General features: G+C 37.8%; 3 protein-coding genes across 5 annotated transcripts; 2 read left to right on the top strand and 1 right to left on the bottom strand.

Annotated features, from left to right (window-relative positions):
- Nucleotides 1–4,791: 4,791 nt before the first annotated feature.
- LOC132056770 (uncharacterized) lies at nt 4,792–6,077 on the top strand. The gene is made up of 4 exons (XM_059449110.1): nt 4,792–5,189; nt 5,280–5,488; nt 5,578–5,647; nt 5,738–6,077. Exons 1-4 carry the CDS (start codon nt 4,991–4,993, stop codon nt 5,890–5,892), a joined length of 633 nt encoding a protein of 210 aa, XP_059305093.1. The 5' UTR covers nt 4,792–4,990; the 3' UTR covers nt 5,893–6,077.
- Nucleotides 6,078–6,090: 13 nt separating this feature from the next.
- Nucleotides 6,091–13,372, bottom strand: LOC132056771 (uncharacterized). Of its 3 annotated transcripts, XM_059449111.1 has the most exons (6): nt 13,081–13,360; nt 12,967–13,001; nt 8,158–8,337; nt 7,484–7,534; nt 6,597–6,655; nt 6,091–6,505 (listed from the first exon to the last, which is right to left on the bottom strand). In XM_059449111.1, the coding sequence occupies exons 1-6, from the start codon at nt 13,158–13,160 to the stop codon at nt 6,401–6,403; spliced, it is 510 nt and encodes a 169-aa protein (XP_059305094.1). In that variant the 5' UTR covers nt 13,161–13,360; the 3' UTR covers nt 6,091–6,400. The 3 variants fall into 3 exon arrangements, with proteins under 3 accessions (XP_059305094.1, XP_059305095.1, XP_059305096.1); XM_059449112.1 differs by lacking the exon at nt 7,484–7,534 and having other exon boundaries at nt 13,081–13,372; XM_059449113.1 differs by lacking the exons at nt 12,967–13,001; nt 13,081–13,360 and adding an exon at nt 8,446–8,584.
- A 5,682-nt stretch (nt 13,373–19,054) lies between these two features.
- On the top strand, nt 19,055–24,054 carry LOC132056769 (uncharacterized). The gene is made up of 6 exons (XM_059449109.1): nt 19,055–19,282; nt 19,371–19,460; nt 21,487–21,712; nt 22,283–22,368; nt 23,030–23,137; nt 23,702–24,054. The coding sequence occupies exons 1-6, from the start codon at nt 19,193–19,195 to the stop codon at nt 23,861–23,863; spliced, it is 762 nt and encodes a 253-aa protein (XP_059305092.1). The 5' UTR covers nt 19,055–19,192; the 3' UTR covers nt 23,864–24,054.
- The last annotated feature ends 102 nt before the right edge of the window (nt 24,055–24,156 follow it).

Below are 24,156 nucleotides of genomic sequence, written 5' to 3'. Positions count from 1 at the left end.
TTAATCGGCGTATTCCGTCCCATACAACATAGTCGGTCCAACCACCGCTTTGTAGAACTTTCCCTTTAGAATGGGCGGCACCTTCTTATCACACAACACCCTCGATTCGAGCTTCCATTTCATCCATCCCGCTCCAATACGATGTGTGACATCATTGTCAATCTCGCCGTACACATCTTTGACGCATACACACGACCTCGTTTTTTTCCAAACCAAATAAAATACGCAATATAAGAAACTTTCTTATATTCTTCGGGATGACCCAGAAACATATCATACACTCTAGCCGCACGTCCTCGTCCTCCAATCCGCTCTCCCATCCTCGAACTTGCACGAAAATATGTGCGCAGCATGTAAAGCGTCTAGACTTGCTAAAATTGAAAACCCTTCGACTCCAAAGTCTATGGAATCGGTAACCAAACCCTCATCCTCGCGGAGAACAAACTCATCACACATCACACGTCAAATGCGGTCCGCGACGGATCGTCAATAAGCACAATGTCAAATCTGCGTATCCCAAACAACATGTACCACAAGCAAAACACTAACTTCTCCTCAACGTAACACGGCATAACTTCGGAATATATCATGTGCGCACGAGGATCCCAGAGCCACAACACCACACGCATCGACATCATCAGCGAAGGTTACGGACCCTTTTGAAAATCAAAGCCGTCGAAACAAGCAGCTCGAGAACATCGTGACACGATTATGGAGTGTTCCGAGTCACCTTCAACCGCCCCACCTCACCCGGTCTTGGCTCCATCATACATATCCTTAATACGTTTCTAATGTATACAACCTTAGAAATTTAGAACACCTTAGCTTCCGCACATTCCACAAAGACCTCGGAACTCGGGACTTTGTCGTAAGCCTTCTCAAGGTCAACAAACACCATGTGCAAGTGCCTCTTCTTATCCCTATCTTCGCTCCACCAACCTCTCACAAGGCATGCGGAATGGCTTCGTAGTCGAATGCTCCAAGCATGAATCCGGGCGGTTCTCCCGAAATAGAAACTAACTTCCTCATCCTCGCTTCCACCACTCTCTCCCAAACTTCCATCGTATGGCTCAATAGCTTGATACCCCTATAGTTGTTGCAGTTCTGGATATCCCCCTTGTTTTTATACAACGGGATCATGGTGCTCCATCTCCACTCTTCAGGCATCTCCGCCGTCCTAAAAATAACGTTCAACAACCGCGTAAGCCACTCCAAGCCTCCCCTACCCGCATTCTTCCAAAATTCTACCGGTATTTCATCTGGCCGGTCGCTCTCCCCCTGCTTATCTTCCGCATAACCCCCTCGACCTCTTCAACCTTGATCCGCCCGCACGATGATCAAAATCGCGGCGGCTCTCGAGAGCTCCACCGCCTAAAACGATGTTCGGTCCCCCTCTTCGTTCGGGAGTTTATGAAAGTCGACAAACAGGACCCTGCCATCTTCGTCTAATAAGGGCATCCTCCACCAAAACTTCCCCTCCCTCGTCTTTGATACATTTCACTTGATCTAGGTCCCGAGCCTTCCTCTCCCTCGCTTTGGCTAGCCTGAGAGTATAATCAGATGTTGACTTTTGACTGACGAAGTTATAGCTTCTCCAATGAGATGGATTTATCTCCTGGATTTTAAATTTGTAAAAAAAAATTGGGGTAAAAGAAAGAACACTATTTGATTCCTGTTACAAACAGAATTCGAACACTGAAAAAGGTTAGTGGCTGAAGAACTCGAAGTAAATGATCGGACCATCTTTTATGCCCATGGGTTTCACAGTGTTTTGAGGAATTTCAAGTGTAACGAGTGATAACAAAAGAGCACTGAGCATAACTATGATGATAAAATTATAAAATCTCTCATTTTACATTAACTAGCTTAACTGGAAAAAATTCAATAGTAGGCCGGTCAAATTTTTAAGTGCGATCAGTTTATCTTTTCAAATGATTGGTATTCACGTTGTGGGATTCACCGGGTATGTTGTTGTTGTTGTTGTTGTTGTTGGTATTCAATCTGAGGCAAGGAAGACCATTGAAACTTAGCCTGTTCATGTTCGTAAAAATGACAGTGTTGCTAATTTGTGCTTCCAACGTAGTTGAAAGATAACCATGGCTTATAAATACTACAAAGTAGTCGAAAAATAGCCATATGAAATTTAGCAAATTTTCCTGGAGTTTGAACTTTGAATTGCTGAAAGTGAAACTCAAGGCAGTGTTGTGGACTTTGAAATTTATACAAGTGAAATTCTAGGATAGCGTCCTGGAGTTCAAAACTTGTACAAGTAAAACTATTGTCAGTGAAACTCCCAAAACGCTGTCCAAAAATATTCGGAAGTTATACGAATAGAACCCAGGACAGCTGGAACAAATTTCAGGAAAATTTCCGTAATCTTGCCACGGCAAGTTATGTTTATATTCTACTTGAAAACGAGTATAAGAAGAAACAAGAAGAAAAATTACAACAAGCACACGAAATCTAGATGCCGCTTTGTTAAGTTGTGCCTATCTTTAATTACTTTACAAATGTTAGTTATATTAGAACAAATGAGAAAGATAAGAAATTTGTAGATAAGAAAATTTGGAACCGCTAAATATATTTTCCATTGGTAATAAATGCTTATTCATTAAGCGGAGAAAATCTCATTTCAAAAGCATAAAACATAAATATTAGATAGCCTCCGCAAGAACGGACTAAGAAGGTCACTTATCCCACGAACTTCCATAATTAAATATTGAATTAAATACCGTTACTGTATAGGTAAATCTCACCAACCCTAAAAGTGGGTATTCGTGAAAATCGATGAAGAAATTGCACGGTTTTCCCTTCAAAAGGGCTAGTCTTTAATATTTGCCCTTCAAAATCGAACTTATGCCTAACGAGGCATAAGTTCTTTAGGGACGGGAGGCATAAGTTGTGGGATGTTGTGATGCGAAAATATAAATTATGCCCCGCAAAAAAGTTATTTGTTATGACCCAAAATCAATAATCTCATTTCATTTTATTTTTTTTTGTGCAAATTGCCTTTCAAAAGCATTGATCTTTAATTTTTGGCCCTCAAATTGGTGGTCTTTATTTTTATCCTTCGCCTAATACCCTAAGGTTCTGGGTTAGAACCCCAGCTCAGTAAAAAAAAAAAAAAAAATTTACAGGGCAGAGGTTTGGATTCTCAAGGCAGATACAGGCAACAACAACAACAACATACCCAGTTGAATCCCACAGTGTGGGGTCTGGGGAGGGTTAAATGTACGCAGACCTTACCTCCACCTTGGTAGGGAAGGCATTTCCCGAAAGACCCTCGCTCAAAAGAAAACAAGAAAACAAGGGAGAAAAGTCGGTATACCGACAGGCAAATCAAAGCAATGCGAAAATGAGAAAAAACAAGGGCAAAGAAGTCATGATAAAACAGCATAGAGAGACAAGACCCAACACATAAAAGTAGGAAACATAGGGCAATAAAAGTATAGCAAAGCTACGCCTACTAGTGCGACGGAAAAGCGAGACTACCTACTAGTCTTCTACCCTAATCTGAGCCCTCCACAACCTCCTATCTACGGTCATGTCCTCGGTAGTCTGAAACAGCGCCAAGTCCTGCCTAATCACCTCTCCCCAATATTTCTTTGGCCTTCCTCTACCTCTCCTAAACCGTCCAAAGCCAACCCTCTCACACCTCCGCACTGGGGCATCTATGCCTCACCTCTTCACATGCCCAAACCATCTCAACCTTGCTTCCCCCATCTTGTCCTCCACCGATGCCACTCCCACCTTGTCCCTGATGTCCTCATTCCTGATCCTATCTCTCCCAGCGTGCCCACACACATCCACCGCAAAGATTCTCATTTCCGCGACTTTCATCTTACGCACGCGAGAGTTCTTTGACCGGCCAACACTCGCCCCGTACTGTCGAGTCGGTCTAACCACCACTTTGTAGAACTTGCCCTTAAGTTTTTGTGGCACTTTCTTGTCACACAGCACTCCGGAAGCGAGCCTCCATTTCAACCATCCTGCACCAATACGATGTGTGAGATCATCGTCAATATCCCCATTTTCTTGTAAAATAGACCCAAGATACTTGAAACTTCCTTTCTTTTGAATGATTCGGGTACCAAGCTTCACTTCCACGTCAGCCTCCTGAGGTACACCACTGAACCTGCACTCCAAGTACTCTGTTTTGGTCCTACTCAACTTGAATCCTTTAGACTCTAACGTTTATCTCCAATCCTCTAGCTAAGAGTTGACTCCGCTACGAGTCTCGTCTATCAAGACTATGTCAAAGGCAGATACAGGCAAAGTTTGCAAAATTCTACCTCACATGCAAAACTCTGCCTGCAGGTAGAGTTTTGGCAAGCCTGAAGGCTAAACTCTACCTTAAGATAGAGTTTGCCTCAAAACTCTACCTGATCTGGCAGAGCTTGACTCAAACTCTGCCCGATCAAGTAGAGTTTGACTGCAAACTCTACTTTAAGGCAGATTTTCAAACTTTGCCTTAAGGTAGAGTTTCAAACTCTGCCTGAAGGTAGCAAAATTCTGCCGAAAGTTTTGCCCTGCGAATCCAAACTCTATCTTGCGAATTTTTTTAATTTTTGACTGAACGGGAGTTTGAACCCGAAACCAAGAGGTTCTAACGAAGGGCAAAAATTAAATACCACCCCAAAATAAGGGCATTCCTGCGGATTGCCCTTTTTTAATACCGGGCCGCTTGACAAGTTTAATGGGCTTAATAAGTTGCTATAGTAATACTAGATCAGGGCCCAATATTTATAGACATGTGAAATCGAGAATTAGTGGCATTCGTTCTCCTAACAGTGTGTGGATGATAAAGCAGCTTGTTTTGGCTGCCTCTCTGATGTTCTCACTGCTTCACTAACAAGTAGTACATCCTCTCTTCTACCGGATATGATAAAGCAACAACTGCTGAAAAGAATATAAGTTTCTATACAATATGCTTGACTTTCCTGTTAGAAGATAGATAATACAATAGAAGTGGAAACATATCCAAAGGGACATGGCAACAACAGGAGGTTCTATTTCACTTTCTAGCTTCCCTTCACCATCTTTTTCCCCTAGAGCTAAACCCAATTCCATGGTACTGCATGCTGATTCTCTTGAACTAAGGTACCTCAAAACGTGCAAATGCAGAATAGTCGCTTCTCGCAGAAACATTATTGGTTGCTTTGCAACGCAAGAATCTTCATCTGTAACTGGTAATTTTCTATGTTACACCTCACTTTTTTGAAATTGGTAATTTCAATGGTTTACTGTTATACATATCTGACAATCGCCAATACAACTAGTTGCTGAAGAAACGAAGGAGAAGAAAGAGTCAGAGACAGGTGAAGAAACAGCTTCCGAAAAACCAAAGCCAAAACCAAAGGCTGCAGCAAAAGCTCCAGTCAAACCTCTACCTCAGATGATGGAGGAGGATGTTATCCCTTCACTGAAAACAATTCTTGAAGCCCAAGACGACATCCTTGAGCTTGAGCTATCGTTTAATGAAAACAAGGTGAATCTCCTACTATCTCATTAAAATTCTTCCATTTCGTATTGCACCAGAACTAGCATTTGTTGTTTTCATAAATGTCGCCGTTGCAGTTGGAGGGTTCATTTCTAAAGAAGGGCAATGCATATTCATTTTGGGCATTCTTTCCCGATGGACTCATAGGTATATGTCGACCTTGTTTTAATTTTGTTACGAGAGTTCAGATTGCTTGTATGATTAGAAACTTCAGAAATGTTAATTCTTTGATGGCAGGTCCTAAAGGTTTCTCTTTGTCCTCCTATGGTTCTGGCGCGAGCACTGTGGAACCTTTTCTCATTGATGAGAAAAAGATAACAGCAAAGCACGTTGTGTTCTGGGTTGAGAAGCGCTTAGCTGCTCAAGGAATTATTCCTGTCTGGAAAGAATAATGCCTTCCCAGTGTATATTGCCTCTTACCTTTCTCTCCTTTCTTTTTTCCAGTAACAAAGGTCCATAGCAGCATGCTGTGTATTCCATTTGTATGTATTCAGCCCTTGCTCTTCCTCTTTCGATGTATTTAATGACAAATGTACATTTACCACAAGAATGAAATTTCAAGAAATCCATTTCAACCTTTCCTCAATGCCAACTGAGGCTTATAAATTGTAGCATCTCATCAAACATACAGCATTAAGGCAATACTCAGTGTCACATTAAAAAGTTACACTGCAAAGGAGGAGGGGTTATCCTGGCCATCATTTGAATGCAACAAACACACACACACAAGGAAGAGTGCAAAATTTCCAATGGTCATGGTGCAATCAGATGCTGTCTTCTTAAGCAAGCAGTTTATCAGGGTGATAATGATAATAACTTACAAGAAGCATCTTAACGTTACATCGCAAACGCTTTGAAACTGCCTAATTTTGGAAAAGTTTTGGCACTTGAAGGTAATAATTAGGCGTCGGGACTAACACTTGCACCATGCATTGCAAGACGAAGCTCGCTTAAAAAGTCCTTCTGTGGTCCAGGAGAAGATACAGCTCCAGCTTGTGACGTTAACTGACAGTGAAAAATGAAAATTCAGTGGTCATAGAGAGAAACAGACGATTGCGGGTAGGAGCTGGGGGGCGCCAGCAAAACCGCCTCTTACCTGGTGCGGAAGCATAGATTGCCCCCAGGGTGATCTTTTTGTGTACATAACTGGCCTTTCTGCAGAAAAAAAAAAAAACAGATGAATGAGTTGTGATCACAAGTTGGGGGGTGGAGAAATCATCAAATTTCATAGCAAGAAGTAGGTGATCTTTCATGCTTTCACAAGGTCTCCGGAGAATTCTTCTGGTCTACTCCTTCAGTCCTCCATAAGTAAACCGCAGGGAACAATATAAAATTTAGCCAAATCAACCGCAATAAATTTGAAAAAATTCAACACTTCTGCATGTTTTAACTCTTGAACTACTTAATGTATTATAACAGAAGTATTGTCAGCAACTTTGAGACACAACCAAGGTTGCAACTGTCACAAGACAGTGCTGACTCATTGCATAGCACCAGAAAGGAAGCCGTGTCAAAATTAGTGGAGTATGATACATCCTTGAGGAACACGCCAAAATATATTGTAGAATCTCCCAGGGGCCAGAAACCGAATACTAACATATCAGATGAGAAACTGTCCCTTCTCTCCTTCCTCCCCCTCTTGCGGGGTAAAAATAACAAAGTTGAACAAACAAAAACAATTACCACCACATTCCAACCGCCCTTCCCCACCCCCACCCCCACACCAAGTAAAGAAAGAGAGGTAATTCATATTTAACTAATCATATTCTGTCCAACAAATTCTTTTTAATTAAATAATGAGTACTGTTGTCATTAAAATATGCTTATTTCAGGGTTAACTCAATTATTGCACAAGAAAACGTATATCAAACAACACACTACATCCAACTCCTATCTCATTAACCCATACCATGTGAAAACAATATTAGGTAATGAAACATGCAGGTGCTGATGTCCTACTTTTGCCACCAATCTTTTACTCACCAGAAGAATCATATGGTAAATTATTGTAAGCACCCAAAGCAGCCATCCAACCTACAAAAACATACAATATTTTATCAACATCCTCGCTCGCAACTAATTGTTCATAAGAGGAACTGCTACAACCATCATTCATCCAAGAGCAGAAACTGGCTGATAAAGAACCAAAACATCTGAAAGAGATGGCATGTGAGACTTGCTCACTCATCTTAATTGAGACCTATCCTAAAAATGGCCAACTGAATTTGATAGGCATCAATTTCTTCTTCCCGGTTACGCCAACATAGTATGGAAAAGTGGCTGCAGTAGACAATTTAATCAGAAGAACAACAGTAGTTGCTCATTAATGATTGGAAATTATGCCAACAAAATGCATATCACCAATCATCTCATTTGCCTCTCGCCCAGATATGAAGAATTCAGCATCTATATGTAAATATACAACTCAGAGCCCACATAGATGATAAAAAAGATGAAGGAAAATACATGGCTAAATATCACACAACACCAAATAAAACTAAAGAGAAAAGACTGAAATTGGATGACCATAACACATTACAGCATAGAAAATGGTTAACAGAAAGAATATGTAAGAAACAGTTTAACTGACAAATAGGAGATTAAACTGTTATTAAAGTAACAAATTCAGGAGGTCAGAATTAATCTAAGAAACATACGGTTATTTAGAAGCTGAAAAGCATCACTGCTAGAACATCCTTCTAGCGGTATTAACCCTGTCCGATGATTCTCATTTACTTGATATCTGCCAATAGCATCGTCAGAAGATGTTGACCTAGAGGCACTAATTTGATTCTTCTCTCCATCATTACTATTGCTGTTGACTCGTTCTAGTCGGTCTGCAAAAATAAACTATCAGAAAAAATGTCTACCAATAGGTCCAATAAAAAAGACCTCAATCAGCCATTTACATAATATGCTAGGGCAGTGGAACAAAATAAAAGTACCAGATGGCAGAAATGACATTTTTTTTAAACTGTCATTCTATGTCGGTGGTTCAGCTTAGACTTTTAGGGCATTTTTCTGCCTATTTCAGTTATTTTGCCACAGTTTGGAACTTAGCTCATTCTTCTTTTTTGGATAAAGTCAAAAACTATACTCCTCTCCATCCCTATGTGTCGCCTTTCGAATTTCGAAATTCAAACAAGTTTTTCTTTGACCGGAATTTTTCATATATCTTTTAAATATTGTGAATGGTCAATCACAGTACTTTCTACGTAGTTTCCAAATATGTAAATTTTATTTCAAAAAACTTAAAGATTTCATGCCCAAATTCACGGTCAAAATTAAATTGTTTGACTCTCGAAATCCGAACTGTGCCACATAAATTGGGACAGAGGGAGTATCAATGTTTAGGCAAAAAACATGCCCGTATACAAGAAGTACACGAAAAAGTAGGAAACCTACAAAAAGAGATGGTTTTCTACTAACGACATCCAATATTTCTATACATAAAGAGGATTGGTGGTGAAGAGAGGTCCAAGGTAAAGTTGAAGCCAAGAAGGTGGCTTATACGACGCTAGTAGGAAGCCTAGATGAGGAGGAAAAGAGAAGGAATAGGGAGAGGTACAAGACAACAAACAAGGAAGCGAAGCTAGCGGTTACGGCGGCTAAAACGGCAACGTTTGAACACTTTTATGAAGAGCTCGAGTCGGAAGTTGTATAGGCTCGTCAACGAGAGAGAGAGAGAGAGGAGGACCCGTGACTTGGACCAAGTGAAATGCATTAAGGACGAACATGGCGAAGTGTTGGTAGAAGAGGCACACATTAGACGGAGATGGGTATTTCAATAAGCTCTTGAATGAAGAAGGGGATATGGATATTGTGCTTGGAGAGTTAGAGCATTCTGAGATTCGTAGAGATTTTGGTTATTACAGGTGCATAAAGGCGACGGAAGTCAAGGGGATTGTTCGTAAGATGAGGAAGGGAAGAGCGACCCGACCAGACGAGATCCCGATGGAGTTTTAGAAGAACTCGGCAAGGCAGGTATGGAGTGGTTGTGGCTGACTGGGTTGTTTAATGACATATTTACGATGGCTAAAATGCCAGAAGAATGAAGGTGGAGCACAACGGTTCCGCTGTACAAGAATAAGGGTGATATCCGGGGATGCAACAAAATATAGGGGTATCAAACTACTAAGTCATACTAGGAAAGTTTGGGAGAGGGCGGTCGAGATGAGGAGTGTGTCTATCTCTGAAAATAAATTCGGGTTCATGCTGGGGCGATCGACTACAGCAGCCATCCATCTTGTAAGGAGACTGTTGGAGCAGTATAGGGACAAGAGGAGAGACTTATATATGGTGTTCATTGACCTAGAAAAGACATATGATAAAGTCCAAAGGGAGGTCCTTTGGAGATGTATGGAGTTTTAAGGTGTACCTATGGCTTACTTAGGTTGTTAAGGATATGTACGATGGAGCCAAGACACGAGTTAGGACAGTGGAAGGTAACTCAGACCACTTCCGGGTCATGATGTGGTTGCATCAGGGATCAGCCCTTAGACCATTCCTATTTTCCTTAGTGATGGAGGAATTGAGACGAAATATTCAAGGCGAGGTGACGTGGTGTATGATATTCACCGATGACATAGTATTGATTGACAAGACGAGCATTGGAGTTAATGCTAGGCTGAAAGTTTGGAGGATGTCCTAGATTCTAACGGTTTCAGGTTGAGCAGGACTAAAACAGAATACCAGGAGTGCAAGTTCAGTGATGTAACGCATGAGGCAGTGGAAGTGAAGATCGAGGAATAATTCATACTCAAGAGAGAAAGCTTCAAGTATCTTGGGTCCATACTCCAAAGAAACAGGGAGATCGACGATGATGTATTGGTCGGGGTGGGTGAAATAGAGACTTGCCTCCGGAGTCTTTGTGCGATAAGAATGTGTCGCCTAGGTTTAAAGGTTTGTTCTACAGAGTGGTGGTTAGACTAACATTGTTGTATGGGGCAGAGTGCTAGCCAGTCAAGAACGAGCACGTTCAGAAAATAAAGGTAGCGGAGATGAGAATGCTCAGATGGATGTGTGGGCATATGCCCGGAGAGATATGATTAGGAATGAAGTTATCCGGGACAAAGTGGGTGTGACATTAGTGGCAAACAAGACGGAGAAGCAAGGCTAAGATGGTTCGGGCATGTGAAGAGGAGGGATGAGGATGTGCCAGTGAGGGGGTGCGAAAGGTTGATTATGGCAGGAGTTATGAGAGGTACAGGTAAGCCGAAGAAGAACTGGGGGAGGTGATTAGACAGGACATGGCACAACTTCAGCTGGATGAGGACATGACCTTAGATAAGAAGGTATGGAGGTCGAGGATTAGGGTAGAAGGGTAGTAGGTAGCTGAAAGCTTGAAAGGGGGGGAGGGAGTATCTGAAGTGCAGTACTCATTCTTCTCTTTTCTTTTACCTTTAGTAGAGTACAGTTATCGCGTAGTCACTTATTCTTCATGTGTATTACTATCTATTGTTGCATTTGTTTTGTCTCTTGCTATTTTGCTGTCATTTTCTTTTGAGTTGAGGGTCTATTGAAAACAACCCCTCTACCCCACAAAGGTAGGGGTAAGGTGTGCATACACCCTACCCTCCCAAGACCCCACTTGTGGGATTATACTGGGTATGTTGTTGTTGTATAAAGGAACCTTATGGGTGCACCAAAAAGAAACAAGGGATAGTATACAACTCCTCAATTGAAACAAAGTTCAGCTCTACACCCTCAAAAGCTCTCTTATTTCTTTTCACCAAACGACCCATAGAGGCCCAAGCCTCCTCACCACGTGTCTTCTCTATCTCCCATAACACCAATTGAATATTACTTTTTTCATCGTGCCTAGCAGGACCCAAAATATAGCAAACCATGTAAGGACTTCCCACCATAATCTTAATGCTACTAACAATGAATGAGGAGGTGATCGACATCTTCAGCCAAACCCTTGCACATAAAGCACCAACTAACACGAGCAACCTTCCTCTTTCCGTCAAGATCGCCCCTCTCGTTGCTAACCAAGTGAAAAAGCACACCTTTCTTGGTAATTTAGGGATCCAAATCGAAGTATACCGAAAGGAAACCTTTTCCCAAATCAAAAACTTTTCCTATTAGGGCTTAACAGCAAATATTCCATTATCCCCTCTCCCCCCTCCTCCATACATCGTGGCTATCCTATGGTGTTTAGCTCATTCTTATCCGACATCTTAATATTTATAGTATTACTAGATTCAACACTAACTGGTTGTTAACATCTGACGTGATCTTCAATCCTAGCACATTATAACCAAGTGTTATATAACCCTAGTAAAACTTAAGTTATGTTATGTGTAAGTTTCAAAAAAAATATATATATATATATGCTATGTGAAAGAAACCGCTGGCCGGACTTGCATTAAGAAATGAAAAATGAAAAACTGCTCTCTTCAGAAAAATCACCTAGATACAAACTGAGAAAGAAAGCGAAAAGGAGCAGCATGCGATGATACTGCTCAATAATGCAAAAAGAGCAACATTTTGGAGTTGGACACACTGGAGTCAACTAAGGCAATCAACAGGAGAGTTTGCACTTATACCAACATAGGAAAAAGTAACTTTACAAGCGTCCTCAAGCCCTTGCAAGAGTTAGATCATTTCAGCAATAGAACAGAGTCATGTTATAAGGATCCTGTAACTCTCCGTAGTAAATTCAAATAAGAACATTGTGCCCAAACTTTCACTACTCCCATAATTCTCACAATTGACACAGACAAATAATGCATGATCTGTGCTGGATTTACACCATCACATCTATCAGCAACATCTACAACACTACACGCAAATCTTGTAAGAGAGTACCACGGATATGCATTCCATGAGAACATGGAAAAAAATTGTCAAGTAAAATAGGAAAATGAGCACAAGCTTTAATCTCTCCGAGTCTCTGGCAGGAGGAGAAAGCATTATTTTTACTGAACATTCTGTGATACTTATTGGAAACATAGAAAATTAACACAATTTTATTACGAGAGCTATAATTAGCTTACTTATGCATATCCTTCACATGATATTGGTCTTATTGGCAACAAAATGATACTGCTGAGCACTGCTCAAAATATGGATTGAAGACATTAAATTTGAGCTCAATGTAATAATCACTTTATAAACCAGTTTTTGAAGAGTTCTAGTTCTGCTACCAAGGGGGTGGCCTAGTGGTGGAAGAGTTGAATTATAATCCCTAGAGAGCACTACTATCCAATTAGTCTGAGAACAAGTAATTGTTCTCGAAGCACAACCTGGTTTTAAGGACAACCATTACTTGTCCTAAAACTCTGTGGATCATGTGTCTAATGGATGGGAATCTTATAGGATGTATTAAAGTGTCATTATCATGTTTAAATAGTGTTAAGTCTTTTTATTTATTTATTGCTTTTTTAGACAAATATTAGTGATTTAAAGGGCAAAGTTAACTGGTTACTATGCTGATATCCGCAGACTAAAATTTAAATTACCTCCTCCGGATTTTCGTCTACCAAGTGAACGATTCCTGCAACAAAAAAACAAAAATCAATTCAATTCAATAAGACATGTCCAAAATAGTAATATAGATGATGATAAATAGGTACCGGTGATTGGGAGGGGCATAACGTTTAAAGGTAGCAATGTTGGGGGTGGCTGGTGAATCTATGGCAGCATTTTCCAGCATTTCTGTTAGTATTTAGCTTCAAAAATGTTCACCAACTCCTTTACTTGTGTGGAAAAAGAGCAACTTGATAATGTCAGCAGAAGATCACAGAACGGTCAATGACGAGATTAAAGCCAGGGTTTTGAGTTAAGGATTTGCTTACAAGTAATATAGGAGAGACAGAACACGCGCAAAAAATAGACATTAATTACCACTCCAATAGAAAAAAGGATAAAAATATCCCTAAACTATTCGAAATGAATTAACTTTACCCCCTCCGTTAGGTTTTTGGCTTAAAATTAGAGAAAATTACATTGTATATTAATTGGGGCAATAATGCTATCAAAATTGACCCTTTTTTTAAGTTTTACAAAAAATGACCCAAATTTTTCTCTCTCATTCTCCCTCGCGCTCTCTCTCTCTCTCTCTGTGGCTTCTTATATGTTTGTATATGTTGGTATAAGTGTTTGTATATGCTTGTATATGTTTGTATATTTTGGGGCTATTTTTTGTAATGTAAGTTTTGGGCTATTTTTTGCAATGTAAGTGACCAACTTGTATATTTCTGAAATTTTCCCTTAAAATTAAGCTACCAATTTTTATTTTTTTCTTTTGTCAAGAAATTCCCAAAATTACTAAGAATGGAATGTTCATTGGTCGGATCTAATCGGATTTAGCACATTTTGAATTATAATTTCAGATTTTGTAAAATGCAATCCAAATTTAATCTAAATTAACCTCGGATGGAATCGAATTTTTGATATTTGGTTGGGATAAACACTTCAAATTTCGGATTGGATTGTATGCCTTGTTAAGATGCTCATAGCACTCTTTGCGACACACCAATATCCCAACACTTAGTTCATAATCATCATCAACCAATGTATAAATAAAGTTCATTAAACAAAATCATCAACAAAATAAACTACAATTATCAACAAAGTAAACTAAAATTTCAAACAAATGCGTAATAACCTAAAATGAATGAGCAATCTTTTATATGTATCTATATATTTCGAGTCAGATTGATTTAAAATTGTAGCAACCTGTATCTGATCTATATATCCGAAAATTTAAAAACATAACCCATTTCTGGATTAAATATCTGAAATCTGATTATCCGAATAGCGCGGATCGGTTCAGATTATCCAAATTGTGTACAGCCCTTCTTGAGCTGGCATGTGATAGTATTTGGTTTGCCCGTAGGTGCCATGTTGATGATCTTGAAAGAAGAACTTAATATGAACAATGATATCATTATTATTTTTTGTGATATTTTAGATAGCAGAGAAGAGCAGGTACATGTGGATCGCATGAATTAGGAGTATTTGCTACTTTCGAGTGTTGGTGAGACCACATTCTTGTTCGTGAGGTTCCACTGAGTCATTTATTATTTGGTATTAATTTCGGGATGTGTTGAGTTAAATTATTTTCTTAGAAGCTCCATAGACGGACAAGTGTCGTATTGTGCAAATCATTGCTTGGCTTGTGGGTGTTGCCATGTGTGGCAGATATTGCAGATTTTTATTATTTATATCATTCGCTTATTCTTATTAAATATTGTATGGACTTTAAATCTTCATAATTGGTTTAGTTAATATTAATGGGGCATTAGGCGCTTTTGGTGTGGTTCCTTAGCATCGGATGCCTGTTGCGTCAGGATCGGATTTAGGGAGCGACAAAGTAAACACCCCCCCCCCCAACCCCACAAACCCCCTCCTTGAATAGAAATTTCGCGTTCAAGCGTTAAAAAAGAATTCGTTTTTGGTAAAGAACACTTTGAGAGGATCTTCGATGGTGGAGCCTGTCAAGAACAACTAGTGAAACTTAACGACGCGAATTCATATTAATCTAGCCCTCGCAAAATGAAACTTTTAGATATTGATCTGAATTAGTCAGGTTGAATATGTCACACTTCAAAGCAAAACATAGATGGAGAAATAAAAAAAAAGACAAAAAGTTTAATTAAATTGTAGTTTGCATTCAAGCATGTAGCTTACTAGTTATGAAGTGAATGTAAATATTGAATACCAAAATTTAAAATCTACAAAAAAAAAAAAAAAAAAAATCTCTTCTGCCTAAATCTATATATAATATAAAGTTAGGCATAAACAAGATGATGTGACACCTCTCTATTGCCTAGAATACTATTTATCTTTTTTCTCATTTTAAATTAATGTATTATATATTAAATAGCTAAAAACTCACTCTCTTAATTCTATTAATTATACCTCTTAATTCTCTCAATTACACCTTTCCCATTTCCTCTCAACAGTTGAAATTGTTTTAGAAACTTTCTACGTTTAAACTATTCACTTACTAGCAAAATCAATGCTTGCTCCTCATTCTGAAAGCATGGAGATAATACTCAAAATACCCCCCAACGTTTGACCAAAATCCCAACTACACACCTAACATTTGCGGGGGTCCTATTACCCCCCTGAACAAATTTTTTCAGTATCAAAATGCCCCTTTTTTGCTGATGTGGCAGTCCAATCTGCCAACCCCCAAATATTAAATGGCGGTTGTCCACACGCGCCTGGCCCACGTGCCACGTGTTTAATTTTGCCCCATTTTTTATTAATTTCCCCCCTTCCTCCATCCATCTACTCTTCTTCTTCTTCAAAAAAAAAAAATCTCTCAATTTTCCATACTCCATTTTTATTAAGGATCTGAAAACCCATACCCAATTCTCCTTCATTTTCATCAACATTATCATCATCATCATCTTCATTAGGAGTTGAAAAAAAAATCACACCAACTTGCTCAAATCTAATCCAAACAAACCCAAATGTGAAAGGAAGCTTCCTAACACCAAATAGAACAAAGTTCATCCATTAATTTGATTAAACAATCAAGAATTTAGAGAAACCCATTTGGTGTTCTTCATAGCTTTCTCCAAATTCTTAGCAATGGAGTTTAATTTTCTCCCCAAATCAACTCAAAGAATTAGTGCTTAAACAACTCCAAACAAGCAACTTCCAATCGATTTTCTTTAACAAGATTAGATTTTTCATCCTTATTTTTTTTTCCGTATTTTTCCTTTTTCTTTCTTGATTTTTCATTTTTTTCTTGATTTTCGTTTATGGTGGAAAGTTGTTCTTTAACAAGTTGTTCGGAATCATATGTGGATTTTCTTCAATTGAGATTTTCGTTTATAATGGATATTATTTTGACAACAAAAAATGGGGATGGATATTAAATAGGGTGAAGATGAAGATGAAGTAGCCTAAAAATGGAGGGAGTTCAAATTTTATCTACTTGGCATCATATGTGGCGACTTAGTTGGCGTCCAAAACAAGTCGGATGCAGATTTTTAAAGGCCGTCACGCGCGCCCGGGCGGTGTATTCACGCTCTCGCCACATCGGCAAAAAAGGGCCATTTTGCTCTGAAAAAAATTTGTCCAGGGGGGTAATAGGACCCCCGCAAAGGTTAGGTGTGTAGTTGGATTTTGGTCAAACGTTGGGGGGTATTTTGAGTATTATCCCGAAAGCATGCAAGAGGGACAATTAGTATTTAATTGCCTATAATTAGCATTTATTAATTCTTTTTAGCATGTTTTAAAAATGGCCGTCCAGTTAATTGCTTGAGTTAGGTAACATCTCCTTCTATACTCTCTCTCTCTCTCTCTCTCTTAATATAATTTCTTTTCTCTTAATTTTGTCTCATCCATTTTGTGATATTTAATTAGTTGAAATGTGTGTGTCGTATTTTTGTTTGATTCTTCTTCTTATTGGTGTTTTTGATTTTTGATTTCTCATGATTTTCTTGAGCTTTTAGTGATAGCGTATTGTACAGAACCAAGAAAATCATATGAAGTCTCAATCTTGTGGCAAAGGAACAAAATTTCACAGATAGAGATTTGAAGTATTTTTCTTCTGAGACTTTCCGTTATAATGTATTACTTTTGAAATATTTGTTGAGAATTTTATTTAATTGTAGTGAAATTAAAAGGAATGTGATTGAAACAATATGCAGTATGTTCGTAGGAATATCATTTAGATTACATGTGATTGGATTGTATTTGCAAGAATGAAACGAAGAATTAACAAAAAACACATTGCTCTAAGTGAGAAAATTGGTTGTGTTCATGGGAAAACCATTTTCAAGGGACGAAGAGGGAGGAGGGGTACCAGAAAGAATTGTGAACTTGTGTAGTTTTGAGAACTTGAGCAATTTGATGGTGATTACGAACGGGAAGGATCGGGCAACAGCCTCTTTGCAGATAGATAACAACATCTATTTAGTCGGACTCCAATGCGATACCAGACATCGGTTGGGGAAAAAAAAAAAAAGACAATGCCTATTTCAGGAAGGGTAAGCCCGGAGATTGGAAAAATCATCTAACACCTAACAGAATGGATCGTATCACAAAAGAAAAGCTAAGAGGACCAGGCTTTAAATTTGGCGCGTCAACCGCAAGGTCAAGCACTACAAATTCATAGAAAAAGAACTTTGTCATATAACTAAAATCCTATTTCTCCCAATTGAAAATTGTATGTTTGAGTGGTTTCATTATCTTTCAGCACATCACTCCAGTTATTTTATTTTTTCATCTGACTTGTAATTATTTTTTTCATGTTATGGTTTCTATTTAAAATCATGCTTATCAAGTCTTCCATTCAACAAGAACTACATCAGTTTTTTGCTTTACATGACAAGATCTAAATGAGGGATAAGTTTTATGCCTTAGCAGGGTCTTTTATTCTAATAGAATCATTGAGTATTGTGAAAAGGGTCAAAATATCCCCGAACCACTCGAGATAGCACAACTTTATCCTCCATTTCATTTTTGGACCAAAATTGTCCACCGTATTTCTGGTATTGTATGATGAAGAACAAACTTATAATAAAAGCTAAACAAAATTACTTATATATTTATACTATAATACTTATATATCTATATTTTTTTTTTATAAAACTAGGTAAAAAAAGAGTGATCTGAAACATCTTTTTGGCCAATAAATATAATTATTTCTTTTCTCCTTCTGTTGGCATTTTCTCTATTTTTCTCATTTATATGCCAAGTGACACAACACAAATTATAATCATTTAATTCTCTTAACTATCTCTTAATGATGTTAAATGTGCTTAACTTTTTCCCTTCCAAAGATGAAAGAAACGCTGCATAACGTGGTGAATATGGGGATATGAAACAACATTTAAGTCTTTCCGAAAATTTACTACTCCAATAACTAACAGTATTTCAATATGAACCCATATATTAATTGTAATAAACCCATATACTTTATTAAGAAGTTACATAGATGAAAAGTTGTGAATTATGAAGGTAGGCTATATAACAATTTGTGGGTAGTAACTTATTGCATCCATGAAAATCTTCAAACCCAACAATAAAGATTTCATTAGAGAAAGGAGAGAAATAAAGGAGAGAAATCAAGCGTAGGGAGCACTAAACATGATTATCAGATAATTAACAATCGGTTTGGGGTATAGTTATTCTTTCAATATCCTTCTATTTGTATAATTATCTTATTTTTCATGTGAAAAGATATGCAATATTTTATTTGGATTTGTTTTTCTATTAATGTATTTTTCCTTATAAATTTAATTTTAATTTTTTTTCTTCCGCATGTCTCACAATATATTATTTTTGTTTTTTGGTACAATAAATATTTCAGATTTGAACAACTAATTCACATTAAAAAAGATAACAGCAAATTCACTAGTTTATGAAATAATTAACGTGTTTAAGTTGTGATAAAAAAAATACTATTCTCTCCGTCTTAATTTAGGTGAAGATATTTGATTGTGCATGGAATTTAAAAATGACAGAAAGACTTTTGAAATTTATGATCTAAAATAAATTATAAATATTTGTGATTATATATTATCTCACTAACAGTAAAGTAAGAACTTAAAATTAAATTATTACTGGAAAGATGTCATTTTTTTTAACCAACTAAAAATGAAAGAGTATGAAATGAATTGGGGATGACCTTACTAACAGTGATTTCCTCAAGCTGATGAAACAAACCGGCAGGCATCAGAGCGCCAAAATAAGTAGGCTTTTATTCTTGCTCCAATCGAAATGGGAGGAGACGAAGATGAGAGACTCCAAATTCGGCCTTCTCTTAAATCTCAGACTTGCTTTAATAATTATCCCAAATGGAAAGATAAGGTGTAGTTGTGTTTTCTCTTTGTTTACTTGTACAAATTTCATTGATGATGATGAACTAAATCTTAATGAATTAAAAAACTGTTTGTAGCTTAGAGAAAAATGTTACAAAAGGGTCAGAGAAGATCGAAGCCGCCTTGTTTGGAAATTAAGGTTGGCCAACCACCAACCACATCATCAGGTCATTTCTCATCTCAACCTCTTTTTCATCTATACTCAAATATTGCATTCTATTTTGACTCATTTCATCTACTCAATATTCGCCCCTATTGTATGTGATTTTCGGATGAATATTTTATCTACTGCACACTCTTGCCTTAATATGGGAACCGATAGTTACTGCTTCTTTTGTCATCTTTAACTTGTTGTTGAAACCTCCAAAAAGATTATAGCTACTACTATTAGGCTTGAGTATAACCTGGAGACAACTGAGTTCATAGTTTTGTTATTGTCATTTCTCGAGTACTTAAGTCTAGCAATTTAGCATTAAGCAATTTGTAATGGGGTCAGGTCATCTAATTTTATGAATCAGCACCAGAGGCGGATCTACAATTTTAACTTCCTTTTAAGGTTCTTACCGCTCAACTCATTGTACCGTTAAAATTATGAGTTTACATCTAATTTTGTTGAAATTTATGTGGGTTTTCACATATCTATCATTGCCAAAGGGCTAGATTCGGCACCTCGATCCTTTAAGAGTATTAAGACTGGATCTTTCACTGGCTAGTGATCCATATCGGGGGATTTTCTGTTGCCATCGCTAGCATGATATCCACATTTCACGAGAATGGTGTCGTGGATTGAACTTCTAGTACCTCTGCTTGAAAGTTGAAAAGTTTTTCCTTCTTCCCTTTGAAGGATGTTATGACATGATATAATTGCTTTTACAACCATATTGTTGTCTAGACATTAATCTATGCATTGATTAGTGACAAAGCACTATCTTACCTGCAACACTCATAGATTATTGCAAATTTGCATTATACAACGCCTGTGAATTGTCTAGAAAGACGTACAATCTCTTTGGATCTATGCATATTTAGCGAAAAATATGATCAATAAAAGCAATTGGTCCTTATAGGTGATGTCAACTAGTTAAGATGAAGGTTTATCCTGTTATTCATGATACTATGCTTATAGTTGGGCCTGGTGTTACCGCTTACCAGGAGTCTTTTTAGTTTGTTTAGAGATTTGTATCTCAGTAGGAAATGTTGAGAATCTCTAATGTTAGGAAATCTAAAATTGAAGAATATTGGAATGGGACGAGTCCAAATAGAGCGAAATGGATAGTGAGGATTCATATGCTAATTCAACTAGTTTGGAATCGTGGCCTAGTTGTTGTTGTTGTATATCTCATGCAAGCTGGTCAACATTCGTTTAGTTATATCATCCCTATTTTTCCCTATGCAAAGGCATACTATATTCTAGCACCAATCATTCTTGATCAAGGCTTCCTGTAAAGTATTTATTATTTAGATATCTTTACTATCAAACAATTGAGAAAAGAGGAGAAAGACCCAGCAGAGTGGAGTATCATGGCTGATCCCATTTGTAAAAGAACGTGCATTGTTTCAATAGAACTTTGCCTACAAAGTGGCTATGGAGGTTTGACCCATTGAATGACCATCAATAGGAGAAGGGCTGCAACCTTGTTGTTAATGTTCTTCCCTATGTAGTTGTCTTGGAAAAGTAATTGGAACAGCACTTGAGTTTGCTCAACAACAAATAATCTGTAAGTTCTCTCGAGGTGATTTTCTTTGGTACTGATAAGTAAAGGCTTGGACAAAAACTATCTTCGAGGATACATTTGTCTATCAGACGATAAATCTACATTGTGTAAGCTCATTGTGGTAAACCGACAAGTTTCTCCTCTTCTCTATTATATCTCTTGGTGTCTAGGGGTATCAGAAGACCTTAGCTAGGACAGATATTTTCCAGTGACAAGACTTCACGAGTTCATTGCATCTGAAATTTCTTTTATCCCTACAATTTCTGCTCTTTTTATGCATATCCAATGGAACCCTATGACTAGACTCCTATTTGTCATTATTAATAAGCTTTTCCTTTAAAAATGAAAGTTGCTTTCTAAAATTTGCTACTTTTTCAAAAGCTTGGTGATCAGTTTGCCTCCTAACTTATCCCTCTTTGTATCTCCAAGAAAGTAATTAGTTTGTTCCATGAACTTATATTATACTATGTAGTCGCAGGATCTCATCAAGTCATCTCTAGAGGACATAGTTTCTGATGAAATACAGAAATTTAAGCACTCATATCAGAGTGAGAGTTTTGATAATTCTAAATTCTCCCTCGCACCGGATGATACTGTATGGGAATATAATGGCCTTCATGAAGCTTATCAAGGTGATTGTGAGGAAATGCTGCTCGAAATGCAGAGAATTTTTTATGAAGATCTCAGGATGGAAGAAACAAAAGGTAAATGTCTCTCCAAATCATCTGCAATTTGGTGCTCCGTCTTGTTGGTGGGTTTTTGAGAACTTCTTAGTTTTCTGAATAGACGTAGTCTGCTGTATATGAACTGAGAAAAAAAGAATTTGTTATTGAGGAGCTTATAGACTCATCATGCTTTTATAGTATTTTGCCATGACTTTTTATACTGCTTTGAATTGCTTGTCCTTGTGCCGAGGGTCTATCGGAAACAGCTCTGTGCCTCCCAAGGTAGGGGTAAGTTTGCGTACATTCTACCCTCCTCAAACCCCACTTTGTGGGATTTCACTGGGTATGTTGTTGTTGTTGAGCTTATAGACTCACTCATTTCTCCAAAGTTAGAAGGTGACAGAAAGTCTTGAATGATCATCTACCAAACAGAACTAGCTATTCTTTTTTACGTTTTTTTGGTTTCATCTTTTCTCGTGAAGGATGGAGAGGGGGGGGGGGGGGGGGGTTATTTTAAGAATCACATTTCAATTAACCTTCGCTATGAGTTAAATTGTTATGTTTTCTCACAGAACGAGTTCCAACTGAAACTTTTATGGTTTCTCACAGAACAAGTTCCAATTGAAACTTGGGAGGATGAAGAAGATGAGTATTTGGCTCGTGCAGTATACGAACACATGAACATCAATGAGAAGGTATGTGGTCCACAATAAAAGCCAAAAGAAAAAAGCAACATTTTAAATTATCAGTTCAGATTAGTCAAAAAATTAAAGATGTGCATCTTTCTTGTTAATTTTTGGTTAGAACACCCTAAAACTCGCTACTTTTCACTAAGCAAGGAGTTAAATTTTTTAACTTATCTGTTACATGAGAATGCGAGTCCTAGCATGGCATTAGTGGTCAAAAAATTTCTATCAACTTTTAATTTGACTACTGTTTTATACACTGTATAGTTTTCCCACTGAAAAATAAAATTATGACGGTAATCTTTTCAATTTGGCCTTCATCTAATGGGGTCCTACCTTCATGACAAAATGTTTGGTCTAATAATGACATTAGAGCAAATGAGATGGACAATTGGTTGCGTCGTAATGAATATATTAGGCAGGATCAGTTAGAAGATGGCTAATGGAAGGAAAGCTGTGACCGTTTCATGTGTTCACATTTGTACATAGGTTCTTTGTTCATGATTAGTATTTGCTGATTCATACAAGTTATGCCTTTTGGGTTTGTTTATATGTTTTAGTTGCACATGCATACATTCAAGACAATTTTTCGTTTCACATGGTCTTGGTCATTTGTCTGGCACTTCTGATAATAGGTGACTTTTTTGAATTACCTTGACGTTTACAATAGGGTGGCAAGGAGGTTTGGTGTCCCATCTGCAAGCAAGGAGATTTGAAAGAGAACTGTCATCATATCTGTTGCTCTCTCTGTGGACTCAGGCTCAACAGAGATGATGAGGTTAGTCGTTTTGTATTTCCATGTCTTATGTATTTTTTAGATTCTCTGAAAACATTATTACTTTTTAAGTGATTGGAGACTTCTCTCAAGGTTTTTGATTTACACCAATGGCTGCCTGGTTTTTATATCACCTTATCAAACAAAAAGAAAAAAAAAATGGCTGCCTGGTTTGAATCAATTACGCCTTTGTTTAGTTGAGTCAATTACGCCTTTGTTTAGTTACTTCCTTAGGTATGACATGGAACATATTTTCCCGCTGCAGTCTTGCTCTTTTATGTTTTTATCTGCAAACCAGAATCTTCGCATACCAGATTTTGAACTGTTGCTATAATCTATTAATGTGAAGTGGTAAGTATGACATTTTGGGCATTGGTGCAGGGTAGAAAACTGGTGAATTTTGTGTCACTTGAGTATTTGCTCCTAAGATAACATTTGAGTTTTATGCATGTATTTGTCTGCATTATAGGTTTACTGAAAGACTAGGTGTTTTTTTTTCCCCTTCAAATTTTGGATTTCAAAACGTTTTAAATATGATTAAAAGTATCTGATAGCCATTTTTTCCAGGTCAATCTAGAGGCGTTACGCAATAGATTGGGTGAAGCTCATTCAGATCATCTTGATCGAGGATGCAGGTTAAAACCCAAATTCTGCGTTGAAACTAGATTTAATCTGACTGCTCTGTACATTACCTGTCAGGGATGCGGCATGTTCGAGGTTGTAATATAGCCGTTTTCTTTCTTAAAGCTGTGCTCTTTTCCTTCTTCAGTTGATTGTAATGGTTTGCATATTTCATTCATGTGGATACGTGAGTTATAGGTGATATATTTGCTGAAGTTGATCAACGAAGGGCGGGTACAAACTATTTCTCTTGTTTTTGTGGTTGATCGAACGACATCACTTCAGTGTTGCTCCTCTCTTATCACAGTGGCTCCATTTCTTGCTTTTGGCAAACGCCAACCAAAGGAACAATATTTTTCGAGACACTAACTAAACTGACAAAGGACTATTATTTTTTGGTT

This window comes from Lycium ferocissimum, chromosome 5 (genome assembly GCF_029784015.1).
Source record: "Lycium ferocissimum isolate CSIRO_LF1 chromosome 5, AGI_CSIRO_Lferr_CH_V1, whole genome shotgun sequence".
In the NCBI taxonomy this organism is placed as follows: Eukaryota; Viridiplantae; Streptophyta; class Magnoliopsida; order Solanales; family Solanaceae; genus Lycium; species Lycium ferocissimum.
The sequence above is the reverse complement of the archived record's forward strand: the minus strand, read 5'-3'. Positions and strand labels throughout refer to the sequence as shown.

Coding starts and splice junctions, on each gene's coding strand:
- LOC132056771 (XM_059449111.1), bottom strand. CDS start 13,160: ATGCTGGAAAATGCTGCCATAGATTCACCAGCCACCCCCAACATTGCT. Junction 8,338..12,966: donor TAGACGAAAATCCGGAGGAG/GTAATTTAAATT, acceptor TTATTTTTGCAG/ACCGACTAGAACGAGTCAAC. Junction 7,535..8,157: donor TTTTCAGCTTCTAAATAACC/GTATGTTTCTTA, acceptor ATGTTTTTGTAG/GTTGGATGGCTGCTTTGGGT.
- LOC132056770 (XM_059449110.1), top strand. CDS start 4,991: ATGGCAACAACAGGAGGTTCTATTTCACTTTCTAGCTTCCCTTCACCA. Junction 5,489..5,577: donor TATCGTTTAATGAAAACAAG/GTGAATCTCCTA, acceptor TCGCCGTTGCAG/TTGGAGGGTTCATTTCTAAA. Junction 5,648..5,737: donor CTTTCCCGATGGACTCATAG/GTATATGTCGAC, acceptor CTTTGATGGCAG/GTCCTAAAGGTTTCTCTTTG.
- LOC132056769 (XM_059449109.1), top strand. CDS start 19,193: ATGGGAGGAGACGAAGATGAGAGACTCCAAATTCGGCCTTCTCTTAAA. Junction 19,461..21,486: donor ACCACCAACCACATCATCAG/GTCATTTCTCAT, acceptor ATGTAGTCGCAG/GATCTCATCAAGTCATCTCT. Junction 22,369..23,029: donor ACATGAACATCAATGAGAAG/GTATGTGGTCCA, acceptor CGTTTACAATAG/GGTGGCAAGGAGGTTTGGTG.